This window comes from Falco cherrug, chromosome 6 (assembly GCF_023634085.1).
Source record: "Falco cherrug isolate bFalChe1 chromosome 6, bFalChe1.pri, whole genome shotgun sequence".
Lineage (NCBI taxonomy): Eukaryota > Metazoa > Chordata > Aves > Falconiformes > Falconidae > Falco > Falco cherrug.
The window spans coordinates 22,071,508-22,086,688 of record NC_073702.1 but is presented as its reverse complement, the minus strand read 5'-3'; the positions used below and the strand labels follow the sequence as shown (position 1 = coordinate 22,086,688).

The 15,181-nt window shown below is 39.0% G+C and overlaps 1 protein-coding gene across 1 annotated transcript in view; it reads left to right on the top strand.

Moving 5' to 3' along the window:
* MYOM2 (myomesin 2) overlaps positions 1-14,650 on the top strand; it is a 76,931-nt gene extending 62,281 nt beyond the window's left edge. The window contains exons 29-36 of the mRNA XM_055714941.1: positions 2,037-2,124; positions 5,064-5,102; positions 5,786-5,891; positions 8,502-8,665; positions 8,995-9,031; positions 9,161-9,183; positions 10,039-10,094; positions 14,184-14,650. Of these exons, the coding sequence (XP_055570916.1) occupies positions 2,037-2,124; positions 5,064-5,102; positions 5,786-5,891; positions 8,502-8,665; positions 8,995-9,031; positions 9,161-9,183; positions 10,039-10,094; positions 14,184-14,516 (846 nt within the window). The 3' untranslated portion in view covers positions 14,517-14,650. The remainder of the gene's footprint in view (positions 1-2,036; positions 2,125-5,063; positions 5,103-5,785; positions 5,892-8,501; positions 8,666-8,994; positions 9,032-9,160; positions 9,184-10,038; positions 10,095-14,183) is intronic.
* The last annotated feature ends 531 nt before the right edge of the window (positions 14,651-15,181 follow it).

Sequence of the window (15,181 nt, the reverse complement as noted above, 5' to 3'; positions counted from 1 at the left end):
AGTTTAGCACCTTTGGAAGAAGGGGCAGGCAACTCTGGAGGGCTATGAGGATGTTGCTAGTTTATGCAGGGCAAAGATTGGAAAGGCAAAAGCCCAGCTAGAACTCAGACTGGCCTCTGCCATGAAAGAGAACAAAAAATGTTTTTAAAAATACATTAGAAACAAAAATAGAGCCAAGGGTAATCTGCATCCTTTACTGGATGCAGCTGGGAACATTGCCACAAAGGATGAAGAAAAGGCTGAGGTACTCAATGCTTTCTTTGCCTCAGTCTTTAATAACAAGACCAGCTTCCCCCTGGGTACTCAGCCTCCTGAGCTGGAAGACAGGGATGAGGAGCAGAATGCAGTCCCCACAGTCCAGGCAGAAATATATACTGACCTGCTGCTCCACTTAGATGTGCACAAGCCTATGGGGCCAGATGGGATCCAGCTGGGGGCACTGAGGAAGCTGGCAGAGGAACTTGCCAAGCCACGCTCTATCATTTATCAACAGCCCTGTCAAACTGGGGAGGCCCCAGAAGACTGGAGGTCAGCCAGCGTGAACGCCCATCTACAAGGGCAGGAAGGAGCATCCAGGGAACTGCAGACCTGTCAGCCTGACCTTGGTGCGGGGAAGGGTTATGGAGGAGATCATCCTGAGTGCCATCGTAAAGCACATGCAGGACAGCTGGGGGATCATGCCCAGCCAGCATGGGTTCATAAAAGGCAGGTCCTGCTTGACTAACCTGATCTCATTCTACGACAAGACGACTCACCTAGTGGATGAGGGAAAGGCTGTGGATGTTACCTACCCAGGCTTCAGTAAAGCCTTTGATACCACTTCCCACAGCATTCTCCTGGAGAAACTGGCTGTTCATGGCTGGACAGTTGTATTGTTCACTGGGTAAAAAACTGGCTGCATGGCTGAGCCTACGAGTGGTGTTGACTGGAGTTAAATCCAGTTGGTGGCCGGACACAGCTGGTGTTCCCCTGGACTCTGTATTGGGGCCAGTTCTGTTTAATATCTTTATCAATGGTCTGGACAAGGGGATCGAGCGCACCCTCACTGAGTTTGCAGGTGACACCAAGCTGGGTGGGAGCGTTGATCTGCTTGAGGGTAGGAAGGCTGTACAGAGGGATCTGGACAGGCTGGACTGATGGGTCAAGGGAGAAGTGTCAGGTCCTGCACTTGGGTCACAACAACCTCAGGCAACGCTACTGGTTTGGGCAACAGTGGCTGGAAAGCTGCTGGTGTTAAAGGACCTGGGGGCGCTGGTCGACAGATGACTGAATGTGGGCCAGCAGTGTGCCCAGGTGGCCAAGAAGGCCAACAGCATCATGGCTTGTACCAGAAACAGTGTGGTCTGCAAGACTAGGGAAGTTGGTTGTCCCCCTGTACTAGGCACTGGTGAGGCTGCACCTCACATCCTGTGTTCAGTTTTGGGCTCCTCACTTCGGGAGGGATGTTGATGTGCTGAAGCGTGTCCAGATGAGGGCAATGAAGCTGGTGAAAGGTCTGGAGAACAAGTCTTATAAGGAGCAGTTGAGGGAACTGGGGTTGTTTAGTCTGGAGAGGAGGATGCTCACGGTGGAATATTTGCTGTCTACAGCTGCCTGAAAGGAGGATGTAGGCAGGTTGGTGTAGGTCTTTTTTTCCCAGATAACTAGTGACAGGACAGGAAGAAATGGCTCCACAAGTTAAGCCAGGGGAGGTTTAGTTTTTATATTAGGACAAAAATTTCACTGAAAGGGCAGTCAAGCATTGGAAGATGCTGCCCAGGGAGGTGGTGGAATCACCATCCCTAGAAGAGTTTAAAAAAATGCATAGATACAGTGCCTAGTTACATGGTTTAATGCTGGCCTTTGCAGTCCTGTGTTAATGGCTGAACTTGATCTCAAAGGTCTTTTCCAACCTAAATGATTCTACGATTTTGTGATTCTAAGATTATTTAACCAGAATGCAGTACAACATATGTTGTTTGATTTAGGGAATCATGCAGAGCAAAAGTTGTACTAGTATCAAGTATGTCAGTAAACACCTTGTGTTTTCCTTGTAGCTGTCTCGCAACGATGAAGGAGTTTATAAGGCAACACTATCAGATGATAGAGGTCATGATGTATCAACTCTTGAATTATCAGGAAAAGGTAACATTCAGTTTACTATTTTGAAGTAATGATGTCCACATGTTCCTAAGAGGTGTCAAAGATCTATCCTTGCAAATGGCATGTTAGCAAACATTTTTTGGGTTCTTTGCATTTCAGTTCTCTGCTTATGTTATAGAGGCCTGAACTGCAGATCACCAGGTTAGAAAGCTTGATACTGGGCATTGTAATGATTAATCTCTAGCACTCTGACAGGCAAGAATTGAAGTCAGTTGCTAATCAGACATCCTCTTTTATGTGAGATCATTTGTAGAGTGCTTGCTCTCTCTCAAATTTGTCAAGCTTTAGTATCTACAAAAGCCTCTAAAGCACCAAGGTGCTGAATATGTTGGTGTGGAACTGCCAATGGGGACTGAGAGTTTTTTTGATGGTAAAATCATAAAGCTGTTTTGTGGGTTAACTTGCATTAGGAAGCTCAGCCCACACAGCCACTAGCTCACCTCTCCTCGGTGGGATGGGGGAGAGAACTGGAAGGGGAAAAGTGAGAAAAATCCTTGGTTGAGATAGACAGTTTAGCGGATAAAACAAAAGCTGTGCATGCAGGCAAAGCAAAATAAGGAATTAATTCACTGTTTCCCACCATCAGGCAGGTGTTCAGCCATCTCCAGGAGACAGGGCTCCATCACATATAACAGTGACTCAGGAAGACCTGAGTCACTGTTATATGTGTCATAACTCTGAACATCCCCCCTTCCTCCTTCTTCCCCAGCTTTTTATTGCCGAGCATGACATGATATGGTATGGGATATCCTTTTGGTCAGTTGGGGTCATCTGTCCCAGCTGTGTCATCTCCCAGCTTCTTGCGTACCCCCAGGCTGCTCGCTGGTGGGGCAGTCTCTGAAGAACAGAAATAAAAGGCCTTGACTCTGTGCAGGTACTGGTCAACAACAGCTAAAACATCCCTGTGTTATCAACACAGTTTTAGTCACAAATCTAAAACATAGCACCATACAAGCTGCTATGAAGAAAATTAACTCTATCCCAGCCAAAACCAGCACAATCTCTGCTCCTTATTCCACACCATTTATGTCATGCTCGGGTCCCACACTAACACATCCTCCTCACTTCCTGCCCTTTGATATATACACAGATATAATTCCCTTAGTGTATGGATTTTCAGGTAAGGGATATCCTGACCACTGCAATAAACAACAGGTGCAGTAGCTTTTCATCTTATGATCAGGGGTCCTTTCAAGCTTCCAGAGACTATACTTCAGGTATGGCGAGAGTGTGCTGTGCTGGCAATGTACAGTGAAATGTCTATTTAGAGAATTCACAGTATCTGTGGGTCCAGGAGGCTTTGAAAATGGCAGCTAACAAAGCCACAAGAACTGTGGTGTTAAACCAGACAATGGGTCTCCTAAGTGCTGGAGTTAGCCTTGAAACATGAAGGATAAACAAAGAAGTTTAGCATGAACAGGGAAGATTGCGTATTGTATGGGGCAGGTCAGTTCAAGCTCAGTGTGTATTTGCATTCAAATGAAAATAAATGCAAATAAGGGTAAAAGAACCTAGTCTAAAATTCACCAACGCTAGGCATTTAAATAAGGTTTCATATGTTATCAGATATCACAATGAGCTACCGTAATCATACATGTATTTAAATTTGTTCAGTTAAAAAAATGTTAACTTCTGAGTCTATAGCAAAAACTGATCTCTTGCCAACATAAATGACCTTTACTCAACTTTCTATAAAGAGCTTCCCTGGGTGTCCTTGCTTGGGTCCCACCAAGTAGGCCAAAGTAAATCTGGATTCATCCTACCTGTATGTAGACATTTGACTCCAATAAAGAATATTTTTTGCTGGGTCATAATAGGGGGATGAAGACATGTCAAAAATTAACTCAGTTTTGCCAAAGATCTGAATTTTTTTTCTTCCAGCAGTATGGGGAAGTACCTGAAATAAAGAGAAAAAGATGAATATCGGACTGAGCTCTTAAACTGTGGTTTACCTCAGAAAGCTGTATCATCACTTGATAGCCTCTTAGGCATTTCTCCTCTGCATAATTTCTGCCCGTTATTCTTTCAGAAAATTATCTCATTTAGGCAGTATAGGTAAAATAACTCTACTTTCCCAGATACCTGTAATGTAATTTATATATAGTATGCAATTCATGTTCTTATGTCAACATGCCAGTAGAAGCACATTACAGTTTGCAGGTTACAGAATTGAATCACAATTTATTTTAACAGAGACAAAAAAAATGTGCAGATACAGATCAATACAGACCAAAATATATGAGTAGTATTTTCTGAACTTCATGCATTTCATTGCCTTCCCTATCCATAAAATTTCTTCAGCCTTGAATACACATTCTTTAGTCTTAACTATGCATTCTTCAGGTTATGGTGCTTCTTTTTTTTCTCTCTCTTTTTGTCTTACACAATGATACTGAATAGGATTCTTCTGCTATGGGAGTTCCCTGCTCTCCTGCCCTGGTCTCCAGGGTTCTTCCCTTCTGCAAACCCATCAGCTCTGTGATATTTCAAAAGCTTGATATGATACCTGGTTTCTTTCACTTGCTGTTGAAGGGGTTTACGTTTCTCAAAGGCTGTCCTACAGGGAGCAGGTGAAAACTGTTTTCACCTAGAATGTGATAATTTCTCTTTCCCCTGCACTCTCCTTTGAATGTGAACTGTCCAGTTTTAAAGACCTTTTATTTTTTCTGGCCTGAGGGATATAGACAAAGATTTAACAGCAGGCATCTGACTCCACACACAGTGGAGATAATGAGTGACACAGCACAAAATTCATATGCTGTACACAGTCTCCAATTTGTCCCATACACCTGTTGCAATTTTAATGGTTTTCTTTGCCTAAGGATGTGAAGATTTCCCATATTGCTTTAATTAAACTGAACATAACAAAGCTATATTCTGACTGAATTTTGATGGTGCAATTTTATTTTTTTTCTCTTCAGTGTATGATGATATAATTCTGGCATTGAGCAGAATCAGTGGTAAGTAAATGCTGTCTTTAATTTTCATGTAGGTTTTTTATGTTAAAGTAATCTGAGCCTGAGGCAGACAATTTTTATTGTAAGTGCGAAATCTCTGAGGCTCATGATGCTTATATTATTATGGACATGTTATTAAGTTTCTGAATAGGCAGTTGACCTTGCTAATTGACACTATTAAAAGGGGAAAAAACATTATTTCACCTGGCTTGTTTGGTTTAGATACTGTGGCAGTGTGGTAGCAATAATTTTCTTCCTACTTCCTTTTAGTAAGTGAACCTTGGTACAGAGAAAACAAAATTCTGATCCTGCTCCCAGTGAGAAGCTGGGAGTCATTTCAACTGAAAGAAGAGGTGTTGCACAAGAATAAAATTTTTGTGCAATTAGAATCATGACACTGCTATTTCATGGCAGTTACATGACTAGCTTATTATTTCACAATGGATCTTGCTAGCCATGATGCTTGCATATGACAATAAACCCATAAACTCACACTGAACTTTCACCTGATATAAATCAGCAGGTCTCCTTTGAGAGGCATGAACAATTGTCTTTTCATAGTAGTTGAGAGTCATGACCTAAATCTTAAGGGTTTTTTTTTGTCCTGACAGTACAAGTAGTCCATTTGACAGTTTACTGTTCATCCCACTACCCTGTTTGACCGACATATGTTTTATTTTACATAGGTAAGTCAGCCTCTCCACTGAAGATCCTTTGCACTGAGGAAGGAATAAGGCTCCAGTGTTTCTTGAAGTACTACAATGAAGAAATGAAAGTCAACTGGTCTCACAGGTAGCTAAGAATATTTTTTCCATTTTATTTCAGAAGAAAGGCCACCTTTATGATTTACTATTCTGTGGTATTCATTTAGTAACTGGACCACTTTAATGAATTTCTTTTTCCAGCACATCTATCTTTTCACATAGATAGTACATACAGGAAAGGAAATACTAAAGAACTTGTCCAACACCTATCAGGAGAGCTGTAACAGCCAGGAAAAAAGAACCTACAGTATTCCGGCCTCTTATTCATAACAAGACTGTTTCTCTTCCAGTATATTTTCTGGTTGGTTCAGAGACAGCAAAATAGTTTTCTGTTCAGGGCTGCCATTTTCCTTAAATGCCAATACTATGTGAATACCAAGGATCTGCTCTCACAGTTTAATAAAAGCCAGTATTAAGAAAGGATTTTTTTTCCAAACTGTTACAGTCGTAAGTAACCCAGATTATTTTAATCTGGTTCCTCATCTTTGAAAAGATATTTGAAGAGGCACAGAATACTTTGAGAATACTTAGCCCTCAGAGCTAAGAATATGACCAGAAATTAACTTTAAAGTTCCCAATAGTTTTCCACCCTCAGTGTTATATTAATCTTTGACTTTGGAGACGCTTTATTCATCTGTGTATTTACAGTTAAATATGTGTTCAAATGCTTTGCTGTGTCAGGCCCTCAGGTTTGAAACCACAGGTAAGGTTTGGAAGGATTTTAAAACTCTTCAAGTGGTTTCAACTTGCATGTTCCTTGATGGACTACAAAGATGACACCCAGTGAACTGGTTTGACTTGGACAGGAAGAGGCTGGTTTGTCGGCATATTGTCTTAGTTTTGCAATGCTGTCCAGCCTTTGATTTCTGTGAAGACAGGAACAAAAATCTCTGTGATTATCAGATTCAGAGAGGTGGAGAATACTTCTGCAAGGGTGTGCAGCTGCACTTGTAAGTCAGGCTTTGTATTCAGTGAGTTCTATTCTTTCTTTCAGTAAATGTGATACTAATATGATGGAAAAGAAAAGAAAAATAGGTTTTGCTTCTGCCTTTCACCATATCTACTTGAGTTTTAGAAGTGACTTAGTCCATTTCACCACCCAGTTCATAAAAATACAAAAGTAGAGAATGCTACATGGCTAATATAATGTGTGCATATTTATATTTACATATGGACACCTTGCACCCTCCTAATATTTCAGATTTTGTAATGTCTTATACATTGATTGTCTTGAGGATCATTGAACACAAATTTTGAACAAATAAAATTTCAATTCTTCCATGAATTCAATGACTATAAGCCAGAGTTAAAAGCTAAAACAAAGACTAAAACAAACTAACAAAGCAACCAACCTTCCTCAACCTCCTCAAACCTTCCTGCTCTTTTAAATGGGGTTCTAGCAATTTTTTTCTTGGAAAAAATGAAAGGCTAGACAACCCATATTTTTTTTACCACTGTCTGCACATCATGAAATATACCATGTAAATTTCTAGCTAGCTTTGAATTATCGACTATACTGCATAGCAGGGAACATAACACCAGCCCTAAAGCAGCATGCATCATCCACTCATGGCACAGCTGGGAATATTATATGTAGTATTTTCTCATATATAGTAGTTTCCAGGTATCTAATGTGGTACGCTGAACTCAATGTAGTTGTCTTACAGAAAGGGAAATATTAAAAATTCCTTTTCCCCATCAAATAATTCTCTAGGTGCGATGCCAAATCAGCCTTATCTGGGCAAATAAAATAACTGATCAAAAAGAAGCTAATGCTGACTTAATCTATGAAAAATTCCAGCTAAAAATTCTTGGGGAGGAAGGATGAAAAGAAATATTTCTTTAGTTAATGAATGAAAAAAGAAACTTTTCTTCAAATCACTGAAAGTGTTCTAGATTGCATACTCTCACTAAATAGCTTCTTCTATTTCCACTCTTCATGACCTAATATGGACCAGAAGAACTCCTGATCTGAATCAGTAGGGCATTTCTCATACTCTTAGCTTAGGAAGTGATGATAAGATGATATAATACTCTGTTTTTTAAAGATCTGTTTATAGATTATCTGCAGTTAGGAAATTTACTTCTCGTAAATTTACGTCTTGTAAAGACTTCTTGTCTTGTTCTTTTTTTTTAAAAAAAGGTGTATTGTGACTTGATACAAGAGTAATAAATCCTTTTCAAATCTTTTATTGTTTTCTAGATTGGCTTTTGAAGTTAATGAAAGGTAAAGATATTTTTTCCTCATCAGGAAAGGTTATTTGCTTCTAGTTTACTATTCTAATATATTCTATGCTAGTGTGTATGAAGTGTACAGAACTCTATCAAGTCATGCACCATTTTCAGTACAGACATCTATGTGCATACAGATATAAATACAAATTGTGTATGTGGAGAGAAGAATGAGAAGAGGGTGAAGAAATTAATCTTTGGAATGAAAGCTCAAGCTAATGTTTCCAAAGTGTTTCATACCCCTACTAGGAAGACAAGAATCTTCTGGGAAATTGCTCCCATTAGTTGCAATTTATCTGTAGTTTAGAAATACCTTGTTACCCTTTGTAATTTTTTATAGGTGATCTCCTATGGAGAATATACATCAAAAGAATGTTCAAACTCATTTCTGTTCATTTTTTTCTAGGGATTCTAAGATTTCTTCTGGTGAAAAGATGAAGATTGGAGGTGGAGAGGATGTTGCCTGGCTGCAGATACGTGAACCCACTGAAAAGGATAAGGGAAATTACACCTTTGAAATCTTTGGTGACAAGGAATCCTACAAACGCACACTTGATCTGTCAGGACAAGGTATATTTCTAAGACCATACGTACATGGGGAATTTTCATGGATTAAACAGAATTTACTGGAAATTATCAGAGGAATGGTAGTAAAAAAAGAAAGCCTTTGGTCAGAACCAGTTGTAGTTCAGTTGCATAACTGTTATAATTTTTTTAGTATTATATCTGTTTTCACCACCAGTAGCATTGGCTTTCAGGGGTTTGGTTTCCCATTTTGCTACTGTGTAACCCTGGGTTTTAAGAGCACTTTAACATGGGTATATTTTTAAATATTTATACTAAGTCCCAAGTGCAAGTTATGTTCATGGACAATAACTCTTTCAATTGTTTTATTACAGCTTTTGATGATGCATATGCAGAATTCCAGCGACTCAAGTAAGTGCTACATCTTTTGCATTTTAATGCTGTAATAACAGTGATTTTACTTACAGAAACAAATATTTTATTAATAATTTAATTAATAACATTATATATTTCTTTTCCTCTCTTCCTCAACAATTTTAGGGCAGCTGCTTTTGCTGAGAAGAGTAAGTTTATTTTACATTTTATCAAAGGTGTTCTACAATGTAGTCTTTTGTTCTTTTTAAGGCATCCATCATGATATGCTCTCATAGCTTTCAGAGTTCTGTGGCTGCACAAATCCCCTGTCAGCACATAATACAGCAATAATAATAGTAATTTGTGGATTTATTTATTTTTAATTCCAATGGAAACTCACTAAAAGTTTTACACATTTTGTAAGCCTCCACTGTATCTTCTTGTGTCTGTAGAGGTTTTGCAAGATGTGAGTTTCTGGGTGTCGTACAAGGAGGTGCTGACTCTGAAAGCTACTGATTATATTGAATATTGGGATCTACCTATAAGTAAAAAATTACCTGCTAATGTCTGTTAGGTAGTGCCTGCTGAGACACAGACAGTGGGGAAGCTTGTTACTGTTAGGGGCTGTAGGAATACTGGTACTTTGGTATCAATACCCTGGTAATGACAAAATGCTTCTGCCCACAAAGAGTGGCAGAACAAATTTTTCTTAGATTTTAGATACCACCAAGATGCTAAAAGCATCATCCTTGCTTTGCTTTGTGCCTAAAGCACAAACTGTCAAGCTCAGTAGTAGCTTAGTGTATCGGTTTAGAATGCTATAACAGCACAATCTCTGCTAAAAAGTCTGAGGGGACCATACAATACATTAAAAAGAAATAACACAAAATATCACAAAAATTGTATTATTTTACATTTAATTAACCAGGGACTGCAGGCTTTTTAAAGGATAAATCCAAATAAAAGTTGTGACTAACATGGTACCAAGTTATAAAAACATTAAGAAATGAGTAATTTTGAGGTCTAAACTTAACATGGTCCACATATTTTTCTTTAACTCCTAGATCGTGGCAAAGTCATTGGTGGTTTGCCTGATGTCGTTACTATAATGGATGGGAAGGTAAGGACAGTTTTTGTCAACAAGTCATGCTGACTGGTGGGAGGTTTGCTTTGATGGCAAACGGGGAAGGAATGCAGATGATTTCGTAGAAGCTAAGAGCAGAAGGAGGTTAATTTAAACCACCTAATTGTAGTAACTTAATTGAGACACATGCAAATTCTCAGTAAACACAGGTACCATAACCTGATTATACAGTCAAAGGAGGCACAGTTACCCGATTCAGATCTTTGGCAAGCAAGGCCAACCTCAAGGCATTGGTCTTGTGCTGGCTGTGTAGAGGCTCTTAGTCTACTGCATACTCAAATCTGGGATGGATTTCAGCTCTGTGTACTGAGCAGAGCAGTTCAAGGGGAGAGTCCACTTCTGCCCTCTAGAAGAAATAAATGGAAGAGGCAGAAGAAAGTAGTGACCCTCTGAGTGCCAGCATAACAGAAGGAAAAGTTAGGTCCCATTCTCCAGCATGTCAGACATAGACTGTTATGGCTGGTAAGAGTAAAGGAGCGTAAAGAACCTGTCTGTGCCAAGGGGCTGAACTCCCCCTTCTTCTATATATTGGCAGATGGCCCCATTACAGTATATAATTACGGGAGACGGAAGGCCAGTGAATACACTTTTTTAAAAAAATTTAGATCAGTAATAACTAAACACCCAGGTACAAAATCAAAATTGGCAAATCTTTTTAAAGTCCCTTCCTAGGTCAACTTGACTAGGGGAGATGAAATTTCATGATTCTGACTGACTGCTTGTTCTTCACTGGGATTTTTGTCATGATGGAGTAGGATCTCATGCAAACTCAGGCCAGACTCTCTGGATACTAAGACAGAGGGAGAAGACTTTTAGTCTGAGCTGCTGTTAATCCTTAATGGTGCAAGGAAGTAGTGTAAATCAGTCTTTCCATCCTGAGGGCGAGTTCCAGACTACGGACACCCAAATCTTCAGTCCAGGAAAGGCAAACTTTTAATTCTTCCTACAAAGACACAAAGTTCTCGTCTGTTTCTCCTGGAGTAAATCTTCTATTGAGTGCCCTGCCCTTCTCTATGGGGAGAAACTAGGTCTTCAGTCTGGGAAGAAAAATTACTGAAAGAGAACAGGGTAAAATAAAAAAGAAATCTGCAGTATTGTGCACCGTTCAGAGGTGCAATAGTTGGAAATTATTATCCAGTACTTTACAGCACAAGAACTAGGGAATGCCTAATTACATGGTCATTACAGGCCTTAAAGTATCAAAAGGAAGTATTTCTTCAAGTGGTTCATAATTAATTTGTGCCTTACTAACTCAGGCAAAAATAGATTTGTGTCCAAAAAATAAAATAGGCAATATCATGAAAGGAAGCCCAGCAGGGACCATTAAATACAACGTTCTTGATACAACTTGTGCTCATAACCAGTTTAAAAGCCACCAAATTGTGGAAAGCCAGAAGGTATACTGGGAATAAGATACACACATAAGATTCATCCTCTGTATTTTTGTATACTTTCTTAAGCAGTTGCTTTTGACCTCTAAAAGAGCTAGACGGACTTCCATTTTGCCTGACTATAGCAGATCAGCTCATGAGCCAATGTGACTTACCATCTTCTGGCTATCAAGAGCATGTTGATCAGGCTGTTTACATCTCTTGTATGAAGTGCATCTTCAGAGACTACAGCTGTATGGCTCTGTGTGGAAACTGATTTTCTTATCACCAGAGTAAGACGTTGCACACAACTCTTCCAACTTTCTATGTACTTGGGTATTTTCTGGATAGCTAGGAGCAGTAATTTCTTTAAAAAGATGGGGGAGCATATGTTCCTTGCAGTGGATGCTGAAAGCTTCTCAACTCTGGACCAGACAGAGATGATTTTCCTCTTGGTCCATTCTTTCCTTTGTCTCTAATGGGTGTTCACATGAGGTGCTTCTTATTGTGATAGACAGAGGCACCTGACAGCAGGAAAGCTAGTCTTTTAGGAGGTTAGGTGTAAGCCACTCTATGACCAACACCTTAAATCAGTCTAACTGTAAGGAAACAGCTCGATTAAGTCACCTGACTGCATGAACAGAAAGCTGCAGTTTCCTCATGCAATCATACCCTAAAAATGACAACCTTAAATTAAGGAAATGCTGTGTAGTGCATTTCCAGAAGTAAAACGTTTCAAAGGAGACCTAATCATGTGAGGATTACATAACTGAACATGTGAAGAGAAACTCTCTGGTTCCTGAAATCAGGCAAAACAAAATGGATCACAAAAAGGTGAAACTTCAAAATCACCTTTAAAATAAATATAAACGGGTACCACACAAGGGTTATGTAAGTACAGGTGTCAGAAGTAACTATTAAAAAATAAAAAAGAGCAGAGAGTTTTTCTCATGCTGTGGAATGGTATAACTACACAAATACATGGACACAGGACAAAGTTTACTAGAGCTTCTTAAAAGAGTATAAATGATTTTAGGTCACATCTATAATTTAAGAAATTAGAACAGGTCAAAATGATCTAAAATGACTGTGGAATATATCTGTTCTCTGGTAAGTTTTTAATATTAACTTATTAAGACTTGATTAATTATTGTGAATTAATTATTAATTGCTCTTGAATGAGGTAACTTTTGAGGGCAATAGTCATGAAATGTTGCCTGAGTTACAGAAAGGACAGTAAGATTTAAAGCCATGTTATTAGACATTTCCCCAAATTTTATTTTCATATTTGTATCATTACTCCTTTAACTATTTTGTAGTAAGCCTGGTTCCTATAGGTTATTAGTTAACTTTACAGCCTACATGATACCACATCTTTAAGAGTACTCACACACTTAGGTTGTCACTAGCTTGTACACTGGGCATGTAAATCTTTCTTCAGTATTCCCCTCTGACTTTGGAGTATGCGGTATGCAAGACTGCTTATATTTGTGAACATATGGCACTTTCAATCACTTAAAATTTCTTCCTGCTTTTTTTTTTTTTTTTTGTCTGAGTTATATCACACCTATTCAGTCATCATCATTCAAGAAAAATATTATATAAAAACACATACATGTGCACACAAGTGGACTTTCTCTGCTCCCTCTGGGGTCAGGATTTGGTAAAACCAGAAGGGAAATATGGAAGGGAGGGAGTACAAGGAAGCATTCTGGTAGAAACTATCACTTTTGGGTTGTTCATTGGTTTATTTTCTTTCTTTTTTTTTCCCTAACACAATGGTGCATATGTGAAATTCTTAAGGTGACTTTTAATTTACTACGGCAGATTATTTGGCAGAATGAGTTTCTAGCAAAGGTGGACAAAGTAGACACTAATCAATGTAACTTCTCACATGATTATTTCATTTATCCTGTCATCACTGTACCTAAATACATAAAGTTAACATACATATACATAGAGTGGTCAAAATGGAGTTCAGCAGTAACTATATAAAAAATTAGGAAGAACAACCATGAAAATTTTATGGTCTTCTTCAATCTCATTTCAGTCCTTGGAAAACACTTGAACTGCCAGGATGGCTTACTGAGGTCATTTCAGCTATTCTCTGAATATACTATACATGCATGTAACACTTTTACAACATTTATGTATTATTTATTCTTTGTGAAATATTTCCATTTTACTAGTCAGCAGCACCTGGAATCAGTGTCCAATGATTCATGTTATGTACTCTATTTTTAAGTGATTTTTGTTGGGGTATTTTTTTTTTTTTTGTTATCATCTCAAGCAATAACCTCAGGAGGCCTTGGTCAGAAAAGATTTGCTCACTTCTACTCCCTGCTGTGTACAGGGAAACTTCAAGGTTGTTTTTAAATCTATCATTGCCTGAACCTCATGTCAGACTAATGGGTTGTCAGGAATCTCCTGCAGGCAGGACTGTAATGACAGTCCAACTTACGATCTTCATACACTGTTACCCTGAGGCTATTACTGCATTGAAGTCACTAGTAAGATGGTGGAAAGACTGAATCAAAGGAAAAAACCTAGGAACCCTATTTTTCAGTCCTCAATAATATGATGCCTGTCTTACTTTAATTAACTAGGAATAAGAAGTGCCTGAAAGCAATGTTGAGTATACGCTGGTTAAACAAATCTGACTGATCCTCAAAATTACTTTTTTTTCCTCCCTCAGACATTGAATCTGACCTGTACTGTATTCGGAAATCCTGACCCCGAAGTGGTTTGGTTCAAGAATGACAAGGCCTTTGAATATAACGAGCACTATGCGTTTTCACTGGAACAAGGGAAATATGCCAGTTTAACAATCAAGGGAGTGTCCTCAGAAGACTCAGGCAAATACAGCATCCATGTCAAGAACAAGTATGGTGGGGAAACAGTGGATGTCACTGTAAGTGTGTACAGACATGGTGAAAAAATGCCTGAAATTAAGCCTGGCCAGCTTGCTAAACCCAGGCCAATACCACCATCGGAGGACGTCCTCAAACCTGAGGGCACAGCAAAATAAAGCTTGACACTACATTTGACAAACAAAATAGAACACGTGAGATGTAGTTGGGGTACTCCCACACATAACTATATGGCATGTCCAAAATAAAACTGAGCTTTTAGGAGTTTGCTTTAGGGACGTAGCTGTGCTATGGTGCTTTTGGCTTTTTGCTATCTGCAAGTCCCACCCCATTACATGTCTGCAACAATCTCATTTTGAATACATGTAATGGGGTGGGACTTGCAGATAGCAAAAAGCCAAATGCCTGCCAGAAGTTCTCATATGCAATGGCAAGTTGCACATCAAACTTCTATTTCTACCCTCTCCAACCCTCTGCAAAAAAAACCCCAACCACTAACAAAAACCAACCAACAAACAAACCAAAAAAACCCACAACCCCAAAACCCTCTGAGAACAAATGTCCCACCAGCAAAAATATTGAACTGCAGTTAGATACATATTCAGAGATGGTTCCTCCTTTGTTCCACACACAGTCCCTTTGACTTTGAAGCCTCTGATGCTGTAGGTCTAGTGGATAGTCTATATTTAGTAGTGATACTGTTGTTTTATAGTTTGACTTTATCTTTGCAAATGTTCACTGTTTACTTATAGAAGCGTAGGTCACATGGTTGTATTTTGTTTTTCTTGCTTTGTGCTAATAAAACTTTAAAAGTCACCTTTGC